Source organism: Mobula birostris, chromosome 6, assembly GCF_030028105.1.
Source record: "Mobula birostris isolate sMobBir1 chromosome 6, sMobBir1.hap1, whole genome shotgun sequence".
Classification (NCBI taxonomy): Eukaryota; Metazoa; Chordata; class Chondrichthyes; order Myliobatiformes; family Myliobatidae; genus Mobula; species Mobula birostris.
Window position 1 is genome coordinate 165,015,189 of NC_092375.1, and position 19,297 is coordinate 165,034,485.

The 19,297-nt window shown below is 36.6% G+C and overlaps 1 protein-coding gene across 1 annotated transcript in view; it reads left to right on the plus strand.

Annotated features, from left to right (window-relative positions):
• Window positions 1-19,297, plus strand: part of ttn.2 (titin, tandem duplicate 2) — a 391,135-nt gene that overhangs the window by 232,470 nt on the left and 139,368 nt on the right. The window contains exons 130-140 of the mRNA XM_072261778.1: window positions 418-477; window positions 1,255-1,323; window positions 2,358-2,426; window positions 3,306-3,374; window positions 4,790-4,858; window positions 7,110-7,178; window positions 8,448-8,516; window positions 9,442-9,510; window positions 11,712-11,780; window positions 14,762-14,830; window positions 15,637-15,705. Coding sequence (XP_072117879.1) covers window positions 418-477; window positions 1,255-1,323; window positions 2,358-2,426; window positions 3,306-3,374; window positions 4,790-4,858; window positions 7,110-7,178; window positions 8,448-8,516; window positions 9,442-9,510; window positions 11,712-11,780; window positions 14,762-14,830; window positions 15,637-15,705 — 750 coding nt within the window. The remainder of the gene's footprint in view (window positions 1-417; window positions 478-1,254; window positions 1,324-2,357; window positions 2,427-3,305; window positions 3,375-4,789; window positions 4,859-7,109; window positions 7,179-8,447; window positions 8,517-9,441; window positions 9,511-11,711; window positions 11,781-14,761; window positions 14,831-15,636; window positions 15,706-19,297) is intronic.

A 19,297-nucleotide genomic window follows, 5' to 3' on the forward strand; every position in this document is an offset into this window, starting at 1 on the left:
TGTCAATAACTTCTCCAGTAACATGAAAGATCCCACCCATCCCAGTCCCATCAGGGAGGAAGTTATATATCATCAATATCAGGATTAACACACACAAAAATAATTACTTTCCCCAAGCAGTAAGGCTGATCAACACCTCCACCCACTAACCCATCCCTCCACACCCCTGCAGACACCCCTGTGCCTGGAGTCACTTTATGGATGTATAATCAACCTATGTATAGAAGCTATCTTTTGCATTTATATATATTGTGTTGTTTATTTTATTGTGTTTTTATCGTGCTGCATTGGATCCGGAGTAGCAACTATTTTGTTCTCCTTTACATTTGTGTACTGGAAATGACATTAAATGATCTTGAACCTTGAATCTTTGATTATGAATTATATTTAATATTAAATATATTGTTTTTCTTGAAGTGCCTGAAGTTCCCAAGAAGCCAGCACCAGAACCAAAGAAGGAGGTTACTCCAGAAAAAGGTTTTTCTTTTGTTGACTTAAATACTTGAAATATTGGTGTGGCATATTTTAATCTATTCTATATTGCTGTCAATTTTAATATACTTACGTGTTATTGTTTAAAGCTCTGTGTACAATTAAGTGGATAACAAACCTTTAAATGAGCTGAAGATTTAGTATGGAAATAAATATCAAAATTGTTCTAATTGGCTGATTAACAGGTCTGCTGGTAATGGAGAACTTAAGATCACTTGTCATTGTTGGTAATGGCCAAGTGCTTATTTATAACTTGACTAGTTTCATTCCAATAATAGAGTGAAATATAGTTTGATATCAACACAAGGCGTAAACTGTTTTGACAATTCAAAAATTTATGCAAAATACTCCACAGAGCCAGATTTTTTTCTTTAAGACAACCTAATGCAATTGATGCTGTCTGGCCTGCTGATTTCTTCCAGCATTTTGTGTGTGTTGCTAGTGCTACTGTTAAGACTTTATAACTGTCTTTGAAAAGAAGCAGTTTCTTCTCAGTGTTGATCTGAAGTGACACCAAGAGTAGGATAATGCCTGCTGTCCTGCCAGTAGTGAAATTTCCTACATTTTGCAGTGATTGTTTTTGAGGTCTTTTGCTGCCACCCCTACTCTTGACTAAAGTAACGAAAGGGATGTCATTTACAGAAGAGAAATGATTAGTATCACATTCCTCTACTACATATACCTTTGCTTTTTCACTTTGTTGTATTAGTACTTTTGGTTATAATATCGTGTTTAATCATAAAATTGTGATGTTTCTTGAAGTGCCTGAAGTTCCTAAGAAACCAGCTCTGGAACCATTGAAACCAAAGAAGGAGGTCACTCCAGAAAAAGGTAGGTATTTTTTGTTGATTTCTTAATTGTACATTGTTTAATATAATTTTCCAGTCACCTCAAATTCTTAATGAAATATAGCTGCTGTTGTGCCTTCTCTGTAATTACATCAATATGTTGAGCCCAGGATAGATCTTCTGAGACGTTGACACCCAGGAACTTGAAACAGCACACCTTTCCACTGCTGAGCCTTGATGAGGACTGGTGTGCGGTCCCTCGACTTCCCCTTCCGGAAGTCCACAATCAGTTCCTTGGTCTTACTGACATTAAGTGCAAGGTTGCTGTTGCAATACCTTTCAACCAGCTGATTGATCTATCTCACTCCTGTATGCTTCCTTGTCACTATCTGAAACTCTGCCAACGATAGCTGTGTCATCGGCAAATTTGTAGATGGCATTTGAGCTGTGCCTAGCCACCTGGTTGTGGATGCTGAAGGAGTAGAGCAGTGGGCTAACCACGTATCCTTGAGAAGATGTTATTTCTCAACCTGGTCTCTCAGTGAGGAAGTCAAGAATCTAGCTGCAGAGGGCAGTATAAATAAGTGAAATCAGAAGCAGATTAACACAAAAGGAAAATGAAGACATATTCTAAATGTGATATAAGTAATATCCACTATAGTCTCTGTTTGTCAAAGTCTCGTTTTCCTTAGTTTTGGACAATCAAGTTTAACAAAAAAAAAATGACCCTCAGTTGGAAGCACATATTCTAAAATAATGTTATAAAAATAATTTGGTTATCTCTGTATATTATCTTAGTGCTGTTTTCTATAGAGCATTCTTGCGGTCTTTCATATTGGACACAGCATTGGAAAGCAGCAAACATGTAACTGAGGAGATTACAAATTTCCTCAGAGAACAAATGCAAACCTATGATCAGTGATCAGTCAATTTCACCTCCACAATATTTGTAGTAGAAAAGAAATTATCAGTTATCTCATTGCTCTGTCACAAGTAGTTGTACTATTTTAGCTTGTTACTTTGGTACTTTTGATTATGGCAGTTGTAATTAATCCTAAAATTTGATATTTCTTGAAGTGCCTGAAGTTCCTAAGAAACCAGCTCCGGAACCATTGAAACCAAAGAAGGAGGTCACTCCAGAAAAAGGTAAGTGCTTTTGTTGATTTAAATGCTAAATATATTTGTGTGAATTAAGTACCTGATCATTTTTAATTATTCATTCTATTCTGTGTTCTTGTCTAGTTTGATATATTTATGTGTTATTCCTGTTGTTATAAACTCTATACAGAATCAAGAGTGCAACCAATATTTAAGATAGCTGGAGTTTCAGTGGCGAGATAAATGTCAGAATAATTCTGACATTATTGCTAAACTTAAGAAAATAAATTCATTTCATCAATCTTGACAAATACTAGATATTTATCCTGCGATATCTGTGTTATGATGGATCTGTCCTTGTCTGCAAATTACTGGATGAAAATCAAAAAGTGGAATTATGAATAAGTGCAACAAGAAGCAGAGTAACACAAAAGGAAAAGGAAACAATAATGTAAAAATTGACCTAACTAATGTCTTCCATAGAACCCATTTGTCAAATTTTCCCTTTCCTTCACTTTGGACTGTCAAGTCTACCATTAGAAAGATAAATCCCAGCTGGAAGCACATACACTACAATAAGTTTGGTAAAAAATAATTCAGTTACCTTTGTATATTATTTTAGTGCATATTTTCCATATAACTTAGTCTTTTCTAGTGTTCTTACACAGACATTTCATATTGGACACAGCATAGGCGTTGGAAGGCAGCAAACATCTATCTGAGGAGATTATGAATTTCCTCAGAGAACAAATGCAAACCTGTTTTCAGAGGTTGGTCAATTTCACCTCCACTGCATTTGTCATAGGAGAGAAATTATCAGTAATCTCATTAGCCTGTCACATACATTTGCACTATTGTATCTTGTTATTTTGGTATTTTTGGTTATGACAATTGTATTTCATCATAAAATTGTGATATTTCTTGAAGTGCCTGAAGTTCCTAAGAAACCAGCTCTGGAACCATTGAAACCAAAGAAGGAGGTCACTCCAGAAAAAGGTAAGTGCTTTTGTTCATTTAAATGCTAAACATACTTGTGTAAATAGGTACCTGTAAATAATAACTTTGTTATTATTTTAATTATTAATTCTATTCTATGTTCTTGTCTAGTTTGAAATATTTATGTGTTATTCCTGTTGTTATAAACTCTATACACAATCAAGAGTGTAACCAATATTTAAGACGACTGGGCTTTCAGTGGAGGCATAAATGTCAGGATAGATCCATTGGCTCCTTATAAGATTTATTGCCAAACTTAAGAAAATCACTTCATTTGATCATTCTTGACAAATACTCGGTACTTATCCTACAATAACTGTGTTATCATGATGGATCTGTCCTTGTCTGCAAACTACTGGATGAAAATCAAAAAGTGGAAGTATGAATAAGTGAAACAAGAAACAGAGTAACACAAAAGGAAAAGGAAACAATAATGTAAAAACTGATCTAACTAATGTCTTCTGTAGAACCCATTTGTCAAAGCCCCCCTTTTCCTTCACTTTGGATTTATGTGTGAATTTAGGAAAATGACTTCAGTTGATCATTCTTGATAATACTAGGCACTTATCCTACCATAACTGTGTTATCATGATGGATCTGTCCTTGTCTGCAAACTACTGGATGAAAATCAAAAAGTGGAATTATGAATAAGTGCAACAAGAAGCAGAGTAACACAAAAGGAAAAGGAAACAATAATGTAAAAACTGATCTAACTAATGTCTTCTGTAGAACCCATTTGTCAAAGCCCCCTTTTCCTTCACTTTGGATTTATGTGTGAACTTAGGATGACTTCAGTTGATCATTCTTGATAAATACTAGGTACTTATTCGGCAGTAATTTTTTTTATCATGATGGATCTGTACTGGATGGAAATCACAAAAGCAGAAGTGTGGATAAGTGAAACAAGAAGCAGAGTAACACAATGGAAAAGGAAGTGATCGTGTAAAAAGTGATTTAAGTAATGTCCTCTGTAGACTCCATTTGTCAAAACCCCATTTCCCTTGGCTTTGGACAGTCAAGTCTGTCAGGAGAAAGATGAACCCCAACTGGAACCACAAATACCAAAATATTTGGCTAAAAATAATTCAGTTACCTCAGTATATTATATTAGTGTTTATTTTCCATATACCTTAGCCTCTTCTAGTGTTCTTGCACAGTCTTTCATATTGGACACCTCTTAGGCAATAGGCAGTAACAGACTTCCAGCTGAGGAGATAACAGATTTCCTTGGAGAACAAATGCAAACCTGTTCTCAGTGGTTAGTCAATTTCTCCTCCACTGCATTTGTAGTAGAAGAGATATTATCAGTTATCTCATTACTCTGTCACATACATTTGTGCAATTTTACCTTGTTACTTTGGTACTTTTGATTATAACAGTTGTATTTCATCATAAAATTGTGATATTTCTTGAAGTGCCTGAAGTTCCTAAGAAACCAGTTCTGGAACCATTGAAACCAAAGAAGGAGGTCACTCCAGAAAAAGGTGGGCATTTTTATTGATTTACATGCTACACAAATTTGTGTGAAATAAGTACCTGATCATTTCTATTATTAATTTTGTTCTATGCCCTTGTCTCTTTTGATATATTTATTTATTGTTCCTGTTGTTATGAACTCGATGCACAATCATGAGTGTAACCAATCTTTACCATATCACCATATAACAATTACAGCACAGAAACAGGCCATCTCGGCCCTTCTAGTCAGTGCCGAACTCTTACTCTCACCTTGTCCCACCAACCTGCACTCAGCCATAACCCTCCATTCCTTTCCTGTCCATATAGCTGTCCAATTTAACTTTAAACAACAACATCAAACCTGCCTCAACCACTTCTGCTGGAAGCTCGTTCCACACAGCTACCACTCTCTGAGTAAAGAAGTTCCCCCTCATGTTACCCCTAAACTTTTGCCCTTGAACTCTCAACTCATGTCCTCTTGTTTGAATCTCCCCCACTCTCAATGGAAAACGCCTATCCACGTCAACTCTATCTATCCCCCTCATAATTTTAAATATCTCTATCAATTCCCCCCTCAATCTTCTACGTTCCAAAGAATAAAGACTCAACTTGTTCAACCTTTCTCTGTAACTTAGGTGAAGGAACCCAGGTAACATTCTAGTAAATCTTCTCTGTACTCTCTCTATTTTGTTGACATCTTTCCTATAATTCGGTGACCAAAACTGTACACAGTACTCCAAGTTTGGCCTCACCCATGCCTTGTACAATTTCAACATTACATCCCAACTCGTATACTCAATGCTCTGATTTATAAAGGCCAGCATACCAAAAGCTTTCTTCACCACCCTATCCACATGAGATTCCAGCTTCAGGGAACTATGCACCATTATTCCTAGATCCCTCTGTTCTACTACATTCTTCAATGTCCTACCATTTACCATGTATGTCCTATTTTGATTAGTCCTACCAAAATGTAGCAGCTCACATTTATCAGCATTAAACTCCATCTGCCATCTTTCAGCCCACTCTTGTAACTGGCCTAAATCTCCCTGCAAGCTTTGAAAACCTACTTCATTATCCACAACTCCACCTATCTTAGTATCATCTGCATACTTACTAATCCAATTTACCACCCCATCATCCAGTGGCTGGAGATTCAGTGGGGATGTAAATGAGAGGATTATTCCATTGGCTGATTATAAGAATTACTGCTGAACTTAAGAAAATAACTTAATTTGATCATTCTTGACAAATACTAGATACTTTTCTTTTTAACTTTACAACTTGCACATGATTTCTTATGCATTTCTTGTGAACCTTCTCTCGTTTCCTGAACTGAAATCAATTCACTCCTTCAGTGTTGAGCTGGTGTGTTCTCATGGTTAAGTAAATGCCTTTTATCCAGGTAGTTGTTGAAACTCTTTCATTTGCGACAAGCCATTTTGCCCATTGTTTTACCACTCCTATACTTTACCATAATGTGACAAGAGGTGGCTATGCACACTCATGGCATAGTTTGAGACACCTATTTACTGTACATCCTGTGCTTAGGCAAAAAGTAGGGGTTTAGTTAGAGTCTTGCCATCACAAAGGACACGAAGCAGAACACCTAGAAAACCTTCAGCCTAAACTGTCCTGACCTCCTTTGCAGTAGACACCTGAGTAGATATCAAGATTCCTGAGGAATGCTTCATCCTGCAATAACTTTGTTATCACAATGGAGCCTACTGGATGGAAATAAAAAAAAGCAAGTGTACGAATAATTGGAAAAACAGTCAGAATAACGCAACAGGAAAATGAAACAATAATGTAAAAAGTAATCTAAGTAATGCCCTATGTAGACCCCATTTGTCAAAATCCCATTTCCCTTAACTTTGGATAGTCAAGTCTGTCAATAGAAAGATGAAACCCAGTTGGAAGCACATACACTAAAATATGTTTTGATAAAAAAAAATTCATTTCCCGCTGTACATTACATTAGTGCTTATTTTCCATATACCTTCTAGTGTTCTTGCAAAGTCTTTCATATTGGATACAACATAGGCATTTTGCAGCAACAGACTTCCAGCTGAGGAGATTACAGATTTCCTCAGAAAACAAATGCAAACCTGTTCTCAGTGGTTGGTCAGTTTCTCCTCCACTGTATTTGTAGTAGAAGAGAAATTATCAGCAATCTCACTACTCTGTCACATACATTTGTGCTATTTTATCTTGTTACCTTGGTGCTTTTGATGATGACAATCGTACTTAATTATAAAATTGTGATATTTCTTGAAGTGCCTGAAGTTCCTAAGAAACCAGCTCCTGAACCATTGAAACCAAAGAAGGAGGTCACTCCAGAAAAAGGTAGATATTTTTGTTAATTAAAATACTAAACATATTTGTGTAAATAAGTACCTGAAAATAATAATATTTAAATTATTAATTCTATACTATGTTCTTGTCTAGTTTGAAATATTTACGAGAGGTGATTGATAAGTTTGTGGCCTAAGGTAGAAGGAGTCAATTTTAGAAAAGCTAGCACATTTATTTTTCAACATAGTCCCCTCCTACGTTTACACACTTAGTCCAGTGGTCGTGGAACATTGGATCTTGGACCTCCAGAAAGTGTCCACGGCAGGGTTGATTGATAAGTTTGTGGCCTAAGGTAGAAGGAGATGAGTTATACAGCTCTCGTTACAGGTACATGCAGTTCAACTATTTGAGTGATTATGCAGAAAGTTTGAAGTTAATAACTCATCAGGGGTGATTGATAAGTTCATGGCCTAAGAAGGAGATGAATTATTAACTTAAAACTTTCTGCATAATCACTCAAAGAGTTCTTGTCTAGTTTGAAATATTTATGTGTTATTCCTGTTGTTATAAACTCTATACACAATTAAGAGTGTAATCAATCTTTAAGATAGCTGGAGTTTCAGTGGCGACATAAATGTCAGGATAATTCCATTGGCTGATTATACGTTTTATCGCTAAACTTTTTAAAAATCACTTCATTTTATCATTCTTGATAATAGAAGGCACTTATCCTACAATAACTGTGTTATCATGATGGATCTGTCCTTGTCTGCAAACTACTGGATGAAAATCAAAAAGTGGAATTATGAATAAGTGAAACAAGAAACAGAGTAACACAAAAGGAAAAGGAAACAATAATGTAAAAATTGATCTAACTAATGTCTTCTGTAGAACCCATTTGCCAAAGCCCCCTTTTCCTTCACTTTGGACAGTCAAGTCTACCATTAGAAAGGTAAACCCCAGCTGGAAGCACATACACTAAAATATGTTTGGATAAAAAATAATTCAGTTACCTTTGTATATTATTTTAGTGCTTATTTTCCACATAGCTTAGCCTCTTTTAGTGTTCTGGCACAATCCTTTCATATTGGACATGGCATAGGCATTGAAAGGCAGCAAATATCTGGCTGAGGAGAGTACAGATTTCCTCGGAGAATAAATACAAACCTGTTCTCGGTGGTTAGTCAATTCTTCTTCCACTGTATTTGTAGTAGAAGAAAAATTATTAGTTACTTCACTACTCTCTTAGATATATTCATGCTATTTACATTTGTTATTTTGGTAACTTTGGTTATGATCATTTAATGATATTTCTTGAAGAACCTGAAGTTCCTAAGAAACCAGCTGCTGAACCATTGAAACCAAAGAAGGAAGTCACTCCAGAAAAAGGTAGGTTCTTTTGTTAATTAAAATGCTAATTGTTAATACTTTTGTTAATATTTGTGTAAATAGGTATCTATAAATAATAACTTTGTTATCATTTTTAATTATTCATTCTATTCTATGTCCTCGTCTAGTTTGAAATATTTATGTGTTATTCCTGTTGTTATAAACTCAATGCACAATGAAGGGTGTAACCATTCTTTATGATAGTTGGAGTTTCAGTGGGGACATAATTGTCAGGATTATTCCATTTGCTAATTATAATTTATTAATGAATTTAAGAAAGCGAGTGGCTTCAGTTGATCATTCTTGGCAAATAGTAGGTGCTTATTCGACAGTAATTTTTTTATCACGATGGATCTGTCCTTGTCTGCCATCTACTGGATGGAAATCAAAATAGCAGAAGTGTAAATAAGTGAAAGAAGAAGCTGATTAATACAATGGAAAAGGAAACCATAACGTAAAAAGTGATCTAAGTAATGTCCTCTGTAGACACCATTTGTCTAAGCCCCATTTCCCTTGGCTTTCGACAGTCAAGTGTGTCGAAAGGAAGATGAATCCCAGCTGGAAGCACATATACTAAAATATGTTTTTATGAAAAAAATTTAGTTACCTCTGTACATTATATTACTGCTTTTTCCCATATACCTTAGCCTCTTCTAGTGTTCTTGCACAGTATTTCATATTGGACACAATGTAGGCATAGGCAGCAACAGACTTCCAGCTGAGGAGATTACAGATTTCCTCAGAGAACAAGTGAAAACCTGTTCTCAGTGACTAGTCAATTTCTCCTCCACTGCATTTGTAGTAGAAGAGAAATTATGTTCTCTCATTGTTCTGTCACATATATTTGTGTTATTTTATCTTGTTATTTTGGTATTTTTGGTTATGACAATTGTACTTAATCATAAAATTGTGATACTTCTTGAAGTGCCTGAAGTTCCTAAGAAACCAGCTCTGGAACCATTGAAACCAAAGAAGGAGGTCACTCCAGAAAAAGGTAAGTGCTTTTGTTGATTTAAATGCTAAACATACTTGTGTAAATAAGTACCTGTAAATAATAACTTTGTTATTATTTTAATTATTAATTCTATTCTATGTTATTGTCTAGTTTGAAATATTCCTTGTTATTCCTGTTGTTGTAAACTCTGCACAATGAAGGGTGTAACCAATCTTTATGATTGCTGGAGTTTCAGTGGGGACATAATTGTCAGGATTATTCCATTTGCTAATTATGATTTATGGGTGAACTTAGGAAAATGACTTCAGTTGATCATTCTTGATAAATACTAGGTGCTTATTCGACAGTAATTTTTTTTATCACGATGGATCTGTTCTTGTCTGCCACCTACTGGATGGAAATCAAAAAAGCAGAAGTGTGAATAAGTGAAACAAGAAGCAGAATAACACGGAAAAGGAAGTGATCGTGTAAAAGTGATCTAAGTAATGTTCTTCAACAGTGTATGAAATGCCTATCAGCAAGGTTGACAAGCTTGAAAAAGGACTTCCATGATGCTTAAGTCCTGTTGGACTGTACAGGAACGCCATATTGGAATTACCAATTGCAAGTCTTGTGGAAGAATTCAAATGCAGCAAAGCAAGGTTGGTCATGACCCTTACTGAATCTGAAGATACCGTTATTCGAACAGCGGCCTCTCGTGTGGCAATGGCAGTCTCAATGGCCAAGCAGGGCCAATGGACTAATTGGGAGAGCCTGGAAAAGAGGAAACTTAGCTGGTGTGACATTGGGAGATGGAGTGATGTCGGCTAAGTTTTGTCATCAGAGTCACTTATGACCTCCTACCCACACCCCAGAACCCGAACCAGTGGTGGGGAGAAGACCTCACTTGCTTTCTTTGTCAAGCACCTGGATCACTAAGGTACATTTTAACAGGATGCACCACGAGCCTCACCCAGGGGCGGTACACTTGGCAGCATAACCAAGTTCTCAGACAGCTGGCATCAATCTTGGAACAGAGATGAATCACCACAAATGCTCTCCAACAAACATCGGCAGGAAATGTCCACATCACACGATTTGTACCAGCGGGCCAACCTCCAAAGCACCATATAACATCAAAAGATGTAAGCATTCTGCAGGTTGCTCGGGATTGGAAAATGGATGTGGACTTGGAAAAAAAAGCTTGTGTTTCCTCCAGACATTGCGGCTGCAACACTCTGGCCAGACATAGTCCTATGGTCCACAACAGCCAAGCTGGCGTATGTTGTGGAATTGACAGTACCATGGGAAGATGGTGTCGAAGAAGCTTATGAGAGGAAAAAGACCAAGTACTCTGAACTGGCAACTGAAGCTGCCAAGAATGGCTGGAAGACCAAGATTTTCCCTGTAGAAGTGGGATGCGGGGGATTCGTTGCTACATCTAAAACCAATCTACCGAAGAAGATGGGGTGAGGGGTCACTCCCTCCGACAAGCAATCAAGTCCTTATCAAATGCAGCAGAAGAAAGCAGCAATTCGATTTGGATTAAAAGGAAAGACGACAACTGGGCTGCAAGATGAAGACAGGAGGGTATGGAACTGAGGGTGGTGTATTTGGGACGCCAGGTAGCACTGTTGAGCCCTCTGGAGATGTCGTGGGCTTATCAATGAAATGTCAAAGAAGGTGGGTGCCCACCTGATGACCCCGATGATGTACCTACCCTCCCTCCTTGTCACCACTCCAAACCCACTGCCAACATCGAGAGTGCCGACTTACCATAGGGATTGAAACATCAAGTCCTAGTAGCTCTACTTCTACTCTATTCTGTAGACTCCATTTGTCAAAACCCTATTTCCCTTGGCTTTCGACTGTCAAGTCTGTCAGTAGATAGATGAACCCCAACTGGAAGCACATATATCAAAATGTTTGGATAAAAATAACCTCTGTACATTATATTAGTGCTTATTTTCCATATACCTCAGCCTCTTCTAGTGTTCTTGTACAGACCCTTCATATTAGACACAGCTTAGGCATAGGCAGTAACAGACTTCCAGGTGAGGAGATTACAGATTTCCTTGGAGAACAAACGAAAACCTGTTCTCAATGGTTCGTAAATTTCTCTCCTCTGCATTTGTAGTAGAAGAGAAATTAAGAGTTATTTCGTTACTCTGTCACATACATTTGTGCAATTTTATCTTGTTATTTTGGTATTTTTGGTTATGACAGTTGTACTTAATCATAAAATTTGATATTTCTTGAAGTGCCCGAAGTTCCTAAGAAACCAGCTCCGGAACCATTGAAACCAAAGAAGGAGGTCACTCCAGAAAAAGGTAAGTGTTGATTTAAATGCTACACATATTTGTGTGAAGTAAGTACAGCACCATTTTTAATAATTCCATTCTACATCTTTGTCTATCTTGATATATGTATGTGTTTTTCCTGTTGTCATAAATTCTGTGCACAATGAATGGTATAACCGACCTTTCTGATGGCTGGAGACTCGGTAGGAAATTAAATGTCAGAATTATTCCATTGGATGATTATAAGATTTCCAGTATGATGGCAGTGTGCTCGTTTGCATGACTTCAATGGGGTCAACCAAAGGTTTTATTGTCTTTTTTAAGCTCATTATTTTTACAATCACAAGACCCTGCTGGACTTTAAGAATTTAAAGTACCATCAACAAGTTGCTCATTGATGGGAAAAACTGAAGGAGCTGGACTTGTTGGTTGTGCTGCTGCTTACATCAGAGAGGCTTCAGAGGAGCAAAGAGGGTGTGCAGTTTAACAAAGAGTGATCATGTTAATCATTTTTCTTGTGATCGCAAGACCCTGTTGGACATTGTTAATGTGGGATGCTGCTAGTCCAATTCACTGGTTTATTGGCAGACTGCAGGGAAGTAGCATGACCTTGGTCGTTGCCAGGACTAGGCCTCAAACCACAGTGGAGCCTGTTTATAGCCACCCAGGAGAGTTGGACATATCAGAGTCGGTGTGCTCCACCAGAGTGCCGGTAGCGGTGTGGTGCGGCATCCATGCTGGAGTCAGTGCTGCCCCCAGTGTTCGCTCAGCAGAACGCAACCATATTGTGTCCGACTGCAGACATCTGCAACATTCATGGACTCAAGGGCTTGGACTATATTTTTTATTTTACTGTTATCTTATATGTGCCTTGTGCTGTATATGATTGTTGGTAGTGTGTTTGCATCTTGGCCCCAGAGTAATACTCTTTCATTTGGCTATGCTCGTGGGTATTCATGGTTGAATGACAATTAAATTTGAGCTTGAGCTTGATTTGTTGGCAATTGATGACAATTGCCAGGTGCTTATATTTATGACTCTCCCACTTGTATGTAGTTTCCTTTGCACTACTTGTGACCCTTGGCCAATTAAATGAACTGGAATCAATGAACTCCATCAGTGTCAAGTTTGTGTATCCCTATGGTTAAGTGAATGCCTTTTATCCCTGCAGTTGTCAAAATTCCTTCATTTTGTGACAATAATTTAGCCCCTGCTTCACTACCCCTATTCTTTATCATAACAAGGCAAGTGGTGTCTATGGGTGAGGAGGATTGTTCAGTCAAGACATAGTTTGAAACAGCTCTTTACTGTACATCCTGTGTGTAGGTATAAAGTAGGGATTAGGTTAGAGTCTGCCTGCCACAAAGGGCATGAAACAGAACACCAAGCAAAACCTATGCAGCCTGAACTGTTCTAGATAGGTTTGCAGTACTCATTTGAGTAGGTATCAAGACTCATTGTTGAATGCCTCATCCTCCAACAACATTATCATCATGTCAAAGTTATTTTTGTTATGAAGAAGGAAGCAGAGCCATCATGTCCTGGGCCTTGCAGTATCCTCTTCAAAACAAACTATTCTGCAGGACTGTGCAGACTGACACTTTTTATGTTGAAATGATGCAGTCTTGCAGTCTGCCACTAATCTTTCCAAGGAAAGAGCTGCTTCAGTTTGTTCTCCAAGGAAATCTGGAGTCAATTCAGCTGAATGCCAGCTGCCTTCTGACGCCTTGGATAAATTTTGGAGATGCATGTGAAATTCACTCACAATGCCCCTTCATCACTATGCCATCTTCCTGGCTGGAAATATGGCAGTTCTGGGGTGTTGAAATGAAAATAGAAGCAAGATTGATTTATGTGGAAGTAAGATCTGAAACTCAAGAGTAGGTATGAAGAAATTTCTGGATGGAGAATGGAGAAGTGGCTGTATCTGCAGTGATTCCTTTTCCCTTGATCGCCAGCACTGTCTTTTCCATGGAGGTTAAAACTTGTAAGCATGCTTTCTCTCCTGCATTTAATTCTGACACCTGTGCTTATATAATTCTTGCAAGAAAGAAGAATGTGGTGTGAATTAAGAATACTGGAGTATAGTTCAGCATTGCAGCTGTCATAATTAATAGATGGCAATATATTCAAAGTTGTGAGTTGTGTGTTTGTTTACAGCTGTGATATGAGTGAAATTCTGAAACAACTGAATCAAAGAGTTAAACTGAGGTGAATAGACATTATCATTAAGCACATAAATAAAATGAGCAGTGAAAATAACTTGTGGAATAGATCAATGAATATCTTAAATAGAACTCACATAATAACCTCTTTACAGATCATTATTATTTTTCCCATGTTGCTTTCATTTACTTGAAGCAAGTTTTCCTGTTAAGCTCCATCTTTCCTTATACCTGCTACCTCCTGAGAAAATGTCCTGAATGCCAGCTATCTCTGTCAGCACTTTCCTTTCCACTTCTTACTTGTCTAAGTTGCTCTTATCACACACGTTACTGGGCTCTTACCAAAACCTGAAGCCAGTAAGTAAAAATGAACATGAATTGAAAGCAAAAAAAAAGCTGCAAGTCTTGAAAAGTGAAATTAAATCAGAAAATGCTGCAAATTTTCTGCAGGTCCAGCAGCATTTATAGGGTGAGAAACAGTGTTAATGCTTCAGGTTGATGAACTTGCACCAGAGCTCATAAAAGTTCAGTTTATTGGTCCTGATAAAAAGTTATTGAACTACATGATCAACTCTTTCTCTCTTCAGAGGTGCTGCCTGACATGCTAAGTACTCCTATCTTTTTTCAGTTTTAGACCAATGTAACCTGTTGCATATCAAGTGTTAAATGAGTACAGATAACTAATGTAAACTATTCTGCAAGCCTGTTCTCCTCCAGTGTATTTGTAGTAGAAGAGAAATTAACAATGATCTCTGTCACATATATTTGTGCTATTTTAGCTTGTTACTTTGGTACTTTTGATTATGACAGTTGTACTTAATCATAAAATTGTGATATTTCTCGAAGTGCCTGAAGTTCCTAAGAAGCCAGCTCCAGAACCATTGAAACCAAAGAAAGAGGTCACTCCAGAAAAAGGTAGATAGATTTTTGTGGATTTAAATGAAAAAATTATTTGTGTGAAATAAATGCCATATAGTTTTTAATTCTTTATTCTATTCTGTTGTTATAAACACTATGCATAATGAAGGATGTAACCAATTTTTATGATAGCTGGAGATTCAGCAGGGAAGTAAATATCATTGTTACTTGAAGACCCACACCACCCACCTACTCATCCCCTCACCTGGTCTCACATATCACATGCCAGCTTGTACCCCTTCCCTGTGACCTACTTTCTTATTCTGGCTTCGGCTCACTTCTGTTTTTGCCCTGATTAAGGGTCTTGGCCCGAAACATCGACTGTTTATGTTGCCTGATTTGCTGAGTTCCTCCAGCATTTTGTGTTTGTGCTCAAGATTTTCAGCCTCTACAGAATCTGTTGCATCTGTGAAATACTGCAAACCTCAGCAGTTTCTAGCAGCATTTGTAGAGATAACAAAAACATTTTGATGGTTCAGGCTGATGAACCTGTATCAGAATTGGTGCAATTTCATTTCATTGATCTTGATGAAAGTTCATCTGTTTCTCTATTCACAGATATTGCCTGACTTGCTAAGTATTACCATGTTTTCTTCTGTTTTAAGAGAAGAGCTATAGATATTATTGTTTGCAAAGTAATAATGTTCCATGTTCTGCTTACCTGTGGTTAGCCAAGTTTTCATCCACCACGTTAATGTTGGATGCCTAATTTCTCTGTCACATAAGCTTGTACTGTTTTAACTTGTTATATTTTACATTTTGTTACAATCTTGTATTTAATCTTAAAATTATAATTCTTAAAGTACCAGAAGTTCCTAAGAAGCCAGCTCCTGAACCATTGAAACCAAAGAAGGAGGTCATTCCAGAAAAAAGTAGGTAGCTTTTTCTAATTTTAAATGCATGTGTTAATATTTTATGACTATCGGTTATTTTTGCTATAAAATCAGTTGTACAGTCGAGGATCTAACAAATCTTCAGATAGGTTGTAGACTCTGTAGTAAATAAAGGTTAAGAGTGTTCCATGGCCTAATTTAAAAATGCAAACACGAGGAAATCTGCAGATGCTGCGTTCATCAGCGACTTCTGTGTGAGTTCCATGAGCTAATTATTACTTTTGCTAACAATGATAAGCAAATGAAATTCCCTCAGATTGGTCATTGTTGTCAATGACCGAGTCTTCAATAATTTCATGACATGATCTGTTATTAACTATCAGTATAAAACACAAATAAGATAAAAGTAAATTTATTACTCAAGTACTTAACTGTATATGTCACTATATGCTACTCTGAGGTTCATTTTCTTGTGTGCATTCACAGTAAATAGAAAGAAACACAACAGAATCAATGAAAAAACACACACAAAAAGACTGTAAACTGTTGAAATACAAAAAGTAAAAAAAAGACAAAATAATAATAATAAAAAAAAATAAATATTGAGAACATGAGATGAAGAGTCCTTGAAGGTGAGTCCGTAGGTTGTGGGAACAGTTCAGTGTTTAGGTGAGTGTATTTGATGGTTGAGGGGTAATAACTATTCCTGAACCTCGTGGTGTGGGTTCTGAGGTTCCTGTACCTCCTTCCTGATGGCAGCAGCAAGAAGAGAGCATAGCTTGGTTGGTGAGGTCCCTGATGGTGGATGCTGCTTTCCTGTAGATGTGCTCAATGGGGCTTTAGCGGTGATGGACTGGGCTGTATCCACTACTGTTTGTAGGATTTTCTGTTCAAGGGCATTGGTGTTTTCATACCTAGCCATGATGCAACCATTGAATATAGTTTCTACCATGCATCTACAAAAGTTTGCCATAGTTTTAGATGACATGCCAAATCTTCGCAATCTTCTAAGAAAGTGGGGGTGCTTCTGTGACTTCTGTGTAAAGACACTTACATGCTGGACTGAGGACAGATCCTCTGAAATGATAATGCTGAGGAATTCAAAAGTTGCTGACCCTCTCCACCTTGATCCTGCTAATAACGAGTGGGTAGTACTATTTTGAAGACTGCTAGTTCACCAAGTGGTTTCTAGAGTTTAACCTTGTTCAGAGCTTGTGTGAGGAGATTTTTATTAATACAAAAAGTAATCATGACCTCCAACCAAAACTTTTTAAGTTATTTTAACCTAGTGAAATATTTTCCTCCTTCATAAAATATAATGGGTTAACAGAAAATAATAATAGACAAAAGCACATATTTATCACTTCATAAAAAACAAATTTATAAGATAATAATTAGTTCATGAAGCTAAAAGAATTGTGGTGAGTCATTTGCAAAGCTATGCTGAATCTCTGTAATTCATTTGTGCGATGTGAAGTTGATAACAAATAAATAAATAAATACTGTGTTACTAACATTTAGTGCAAAAATGTAAATTTAAGTTTCATCAATTACAAGATGAACCTGCAGCAGTCCTGTTAAACAGAATGACTACACTTTCAGTTGATAAGATATGTTAATTCTCAAAATAAATGCCTTTTTCTCTTTTTATCAATCATCCAATAAAATAGAACCTCTTAAGAGATGGAGTAGAAACTAACAGATGACTTTTGAATATAAGCTCATAGATTTTTTTTCAAATTTTAAAACCACCTCTGAATATAAATGTTTGTCATGCACCCTCATACTTCGAAGTCAACTTTTCAGGTCATACTAAGCATTTTCTTTTTTCTCCTCTGTTTGTTTATTCTGTTGTCTGTTCTTTGTGTGACTGCTTCTATTTTTCTTACTGAATTCTCAATGTGAAAATTTATTTAAAATAAAATTTGAAGTACCTGAAGTTGTCAAGAAGGCTGAACCTGCACTTATCACTGTTTCAAAAACAGTTGTGTCCATTCAAGAAGAGGATAGAAAAGGTACAGATTACTAGCACATAAATGTGCTGATATAAACACTCTTCTTTCTCTTTGAACTCTACCAGTGCTTGGCTGATTTGTAAGATACTTTTGTTTATATGTCAGTAATGTTGAGCAAATGCTATTTCCTTTGTTGTCTCAATACTTTTTATTACCCTTGTCTCAAAAGATATAATGGCTGCTTTCACAATTTTTTCAGAGTATATTTTTGATGATCTTACTTTGATATTAGAGTAAATTTGTAACTTCTAATTAATTTGAGCACAAGAAATACATTTGAATATAAAGCCCTAACAAACAAATATTTATCAAGAATGAAGTTAATCTGTAATCATGTTAAGCTATTAATCATTCATAATTTTTAATAATGAAATATACAAAAGTAAGATCTTACAGATATGCAAATCTCATATGAAAGGCAGATATTGCTGAAAATATTTACCAGGTAGGACAGCATCTGCATGATGCCTGACTTCCTGAGTATACTCTTGCTTTTATTTCCAGCTGCCAGCATATAGAGTACTTTGTTTTTTAATCTAGTTTATACTGACTTAGTAGATATCTCTCCAAAGGACAGCTTTGTGCTTAAATATAAGCAGAGCTATTCTCTTCAGCAATTTAAATGTATTCCAAAAATTAGAATTTGAAAAATGCATCCCTGCAGTTGTCCAATAACCCCGTTATAGTAACTATCATAATAGTGCAACAGTAACAGAATAGCAGATCAATTTTAATCTACAGGCATTTGAGTAGGGTGGGTAGATTCTCCAAAGGAGAATTTTCTTCTTGTTTTTTGAGATTTATTTTATAGTCTGCAATCAATAGGCTGAAAATGTTTCCTGCTCTAGCCTGAAATGAAAATCCAATTAGGGTTCAATTAATGTAATCAAGTGACTAGCTGTATAAATTTCCATCGTTTGAATATTTGCCTTAACTAGCAGAATAAACAGTTGCAAATTGCTGAACATTTTTTCATCCATAATGTCTGGAAAACGGCCTGCAACTTCGAGTGAGGGTAGTACATCTAAGATGTTTAGGAAAAGTATTAGCATGGATGTAAAACTCTAAGTGATATAGTGTTTGAAAGCTGGTGATGTTGGCTCCTCTTTGAAATTGGCTACATTGACGATCAAAACAATTATAAAAAATGCAGATAAGATAAAAGCATTCCTATAAAAGTGGTTTACCTTCCACACAACACCACTTTATTACTCAGGCCAAACGATCAAGGCATAATATCAAATTTTAAAGCCTACTACCTTCGTCACGTATTCAAGCAACTTGTAGAGGAAACAAAATGTCAACACAAACAATCCATCAGGCAACTTTGGTAAAAGTATAATGTAATGAAACCTGTAGATGATTTCAAAGCAGCCTGGGATGAAGTAACTTAAAACTGCATGAACGGAGTGTGAAGAAAATATGGCTAGAAGGATGCAACAAAGCCTTAGATTTCAAGCGGAACCAGTCATCTAAAACATCGTTAAACTGGCCAGTGAAGCAGGATTAGAGGATGTTAATGATGGCAATGTTGAAGAGTTACTGAATTCTCATGGTGAGAGCCTTAATAACAAAAGGATTTGAGAATTGGCAGAGCAACGCATCCTGGCTGAATC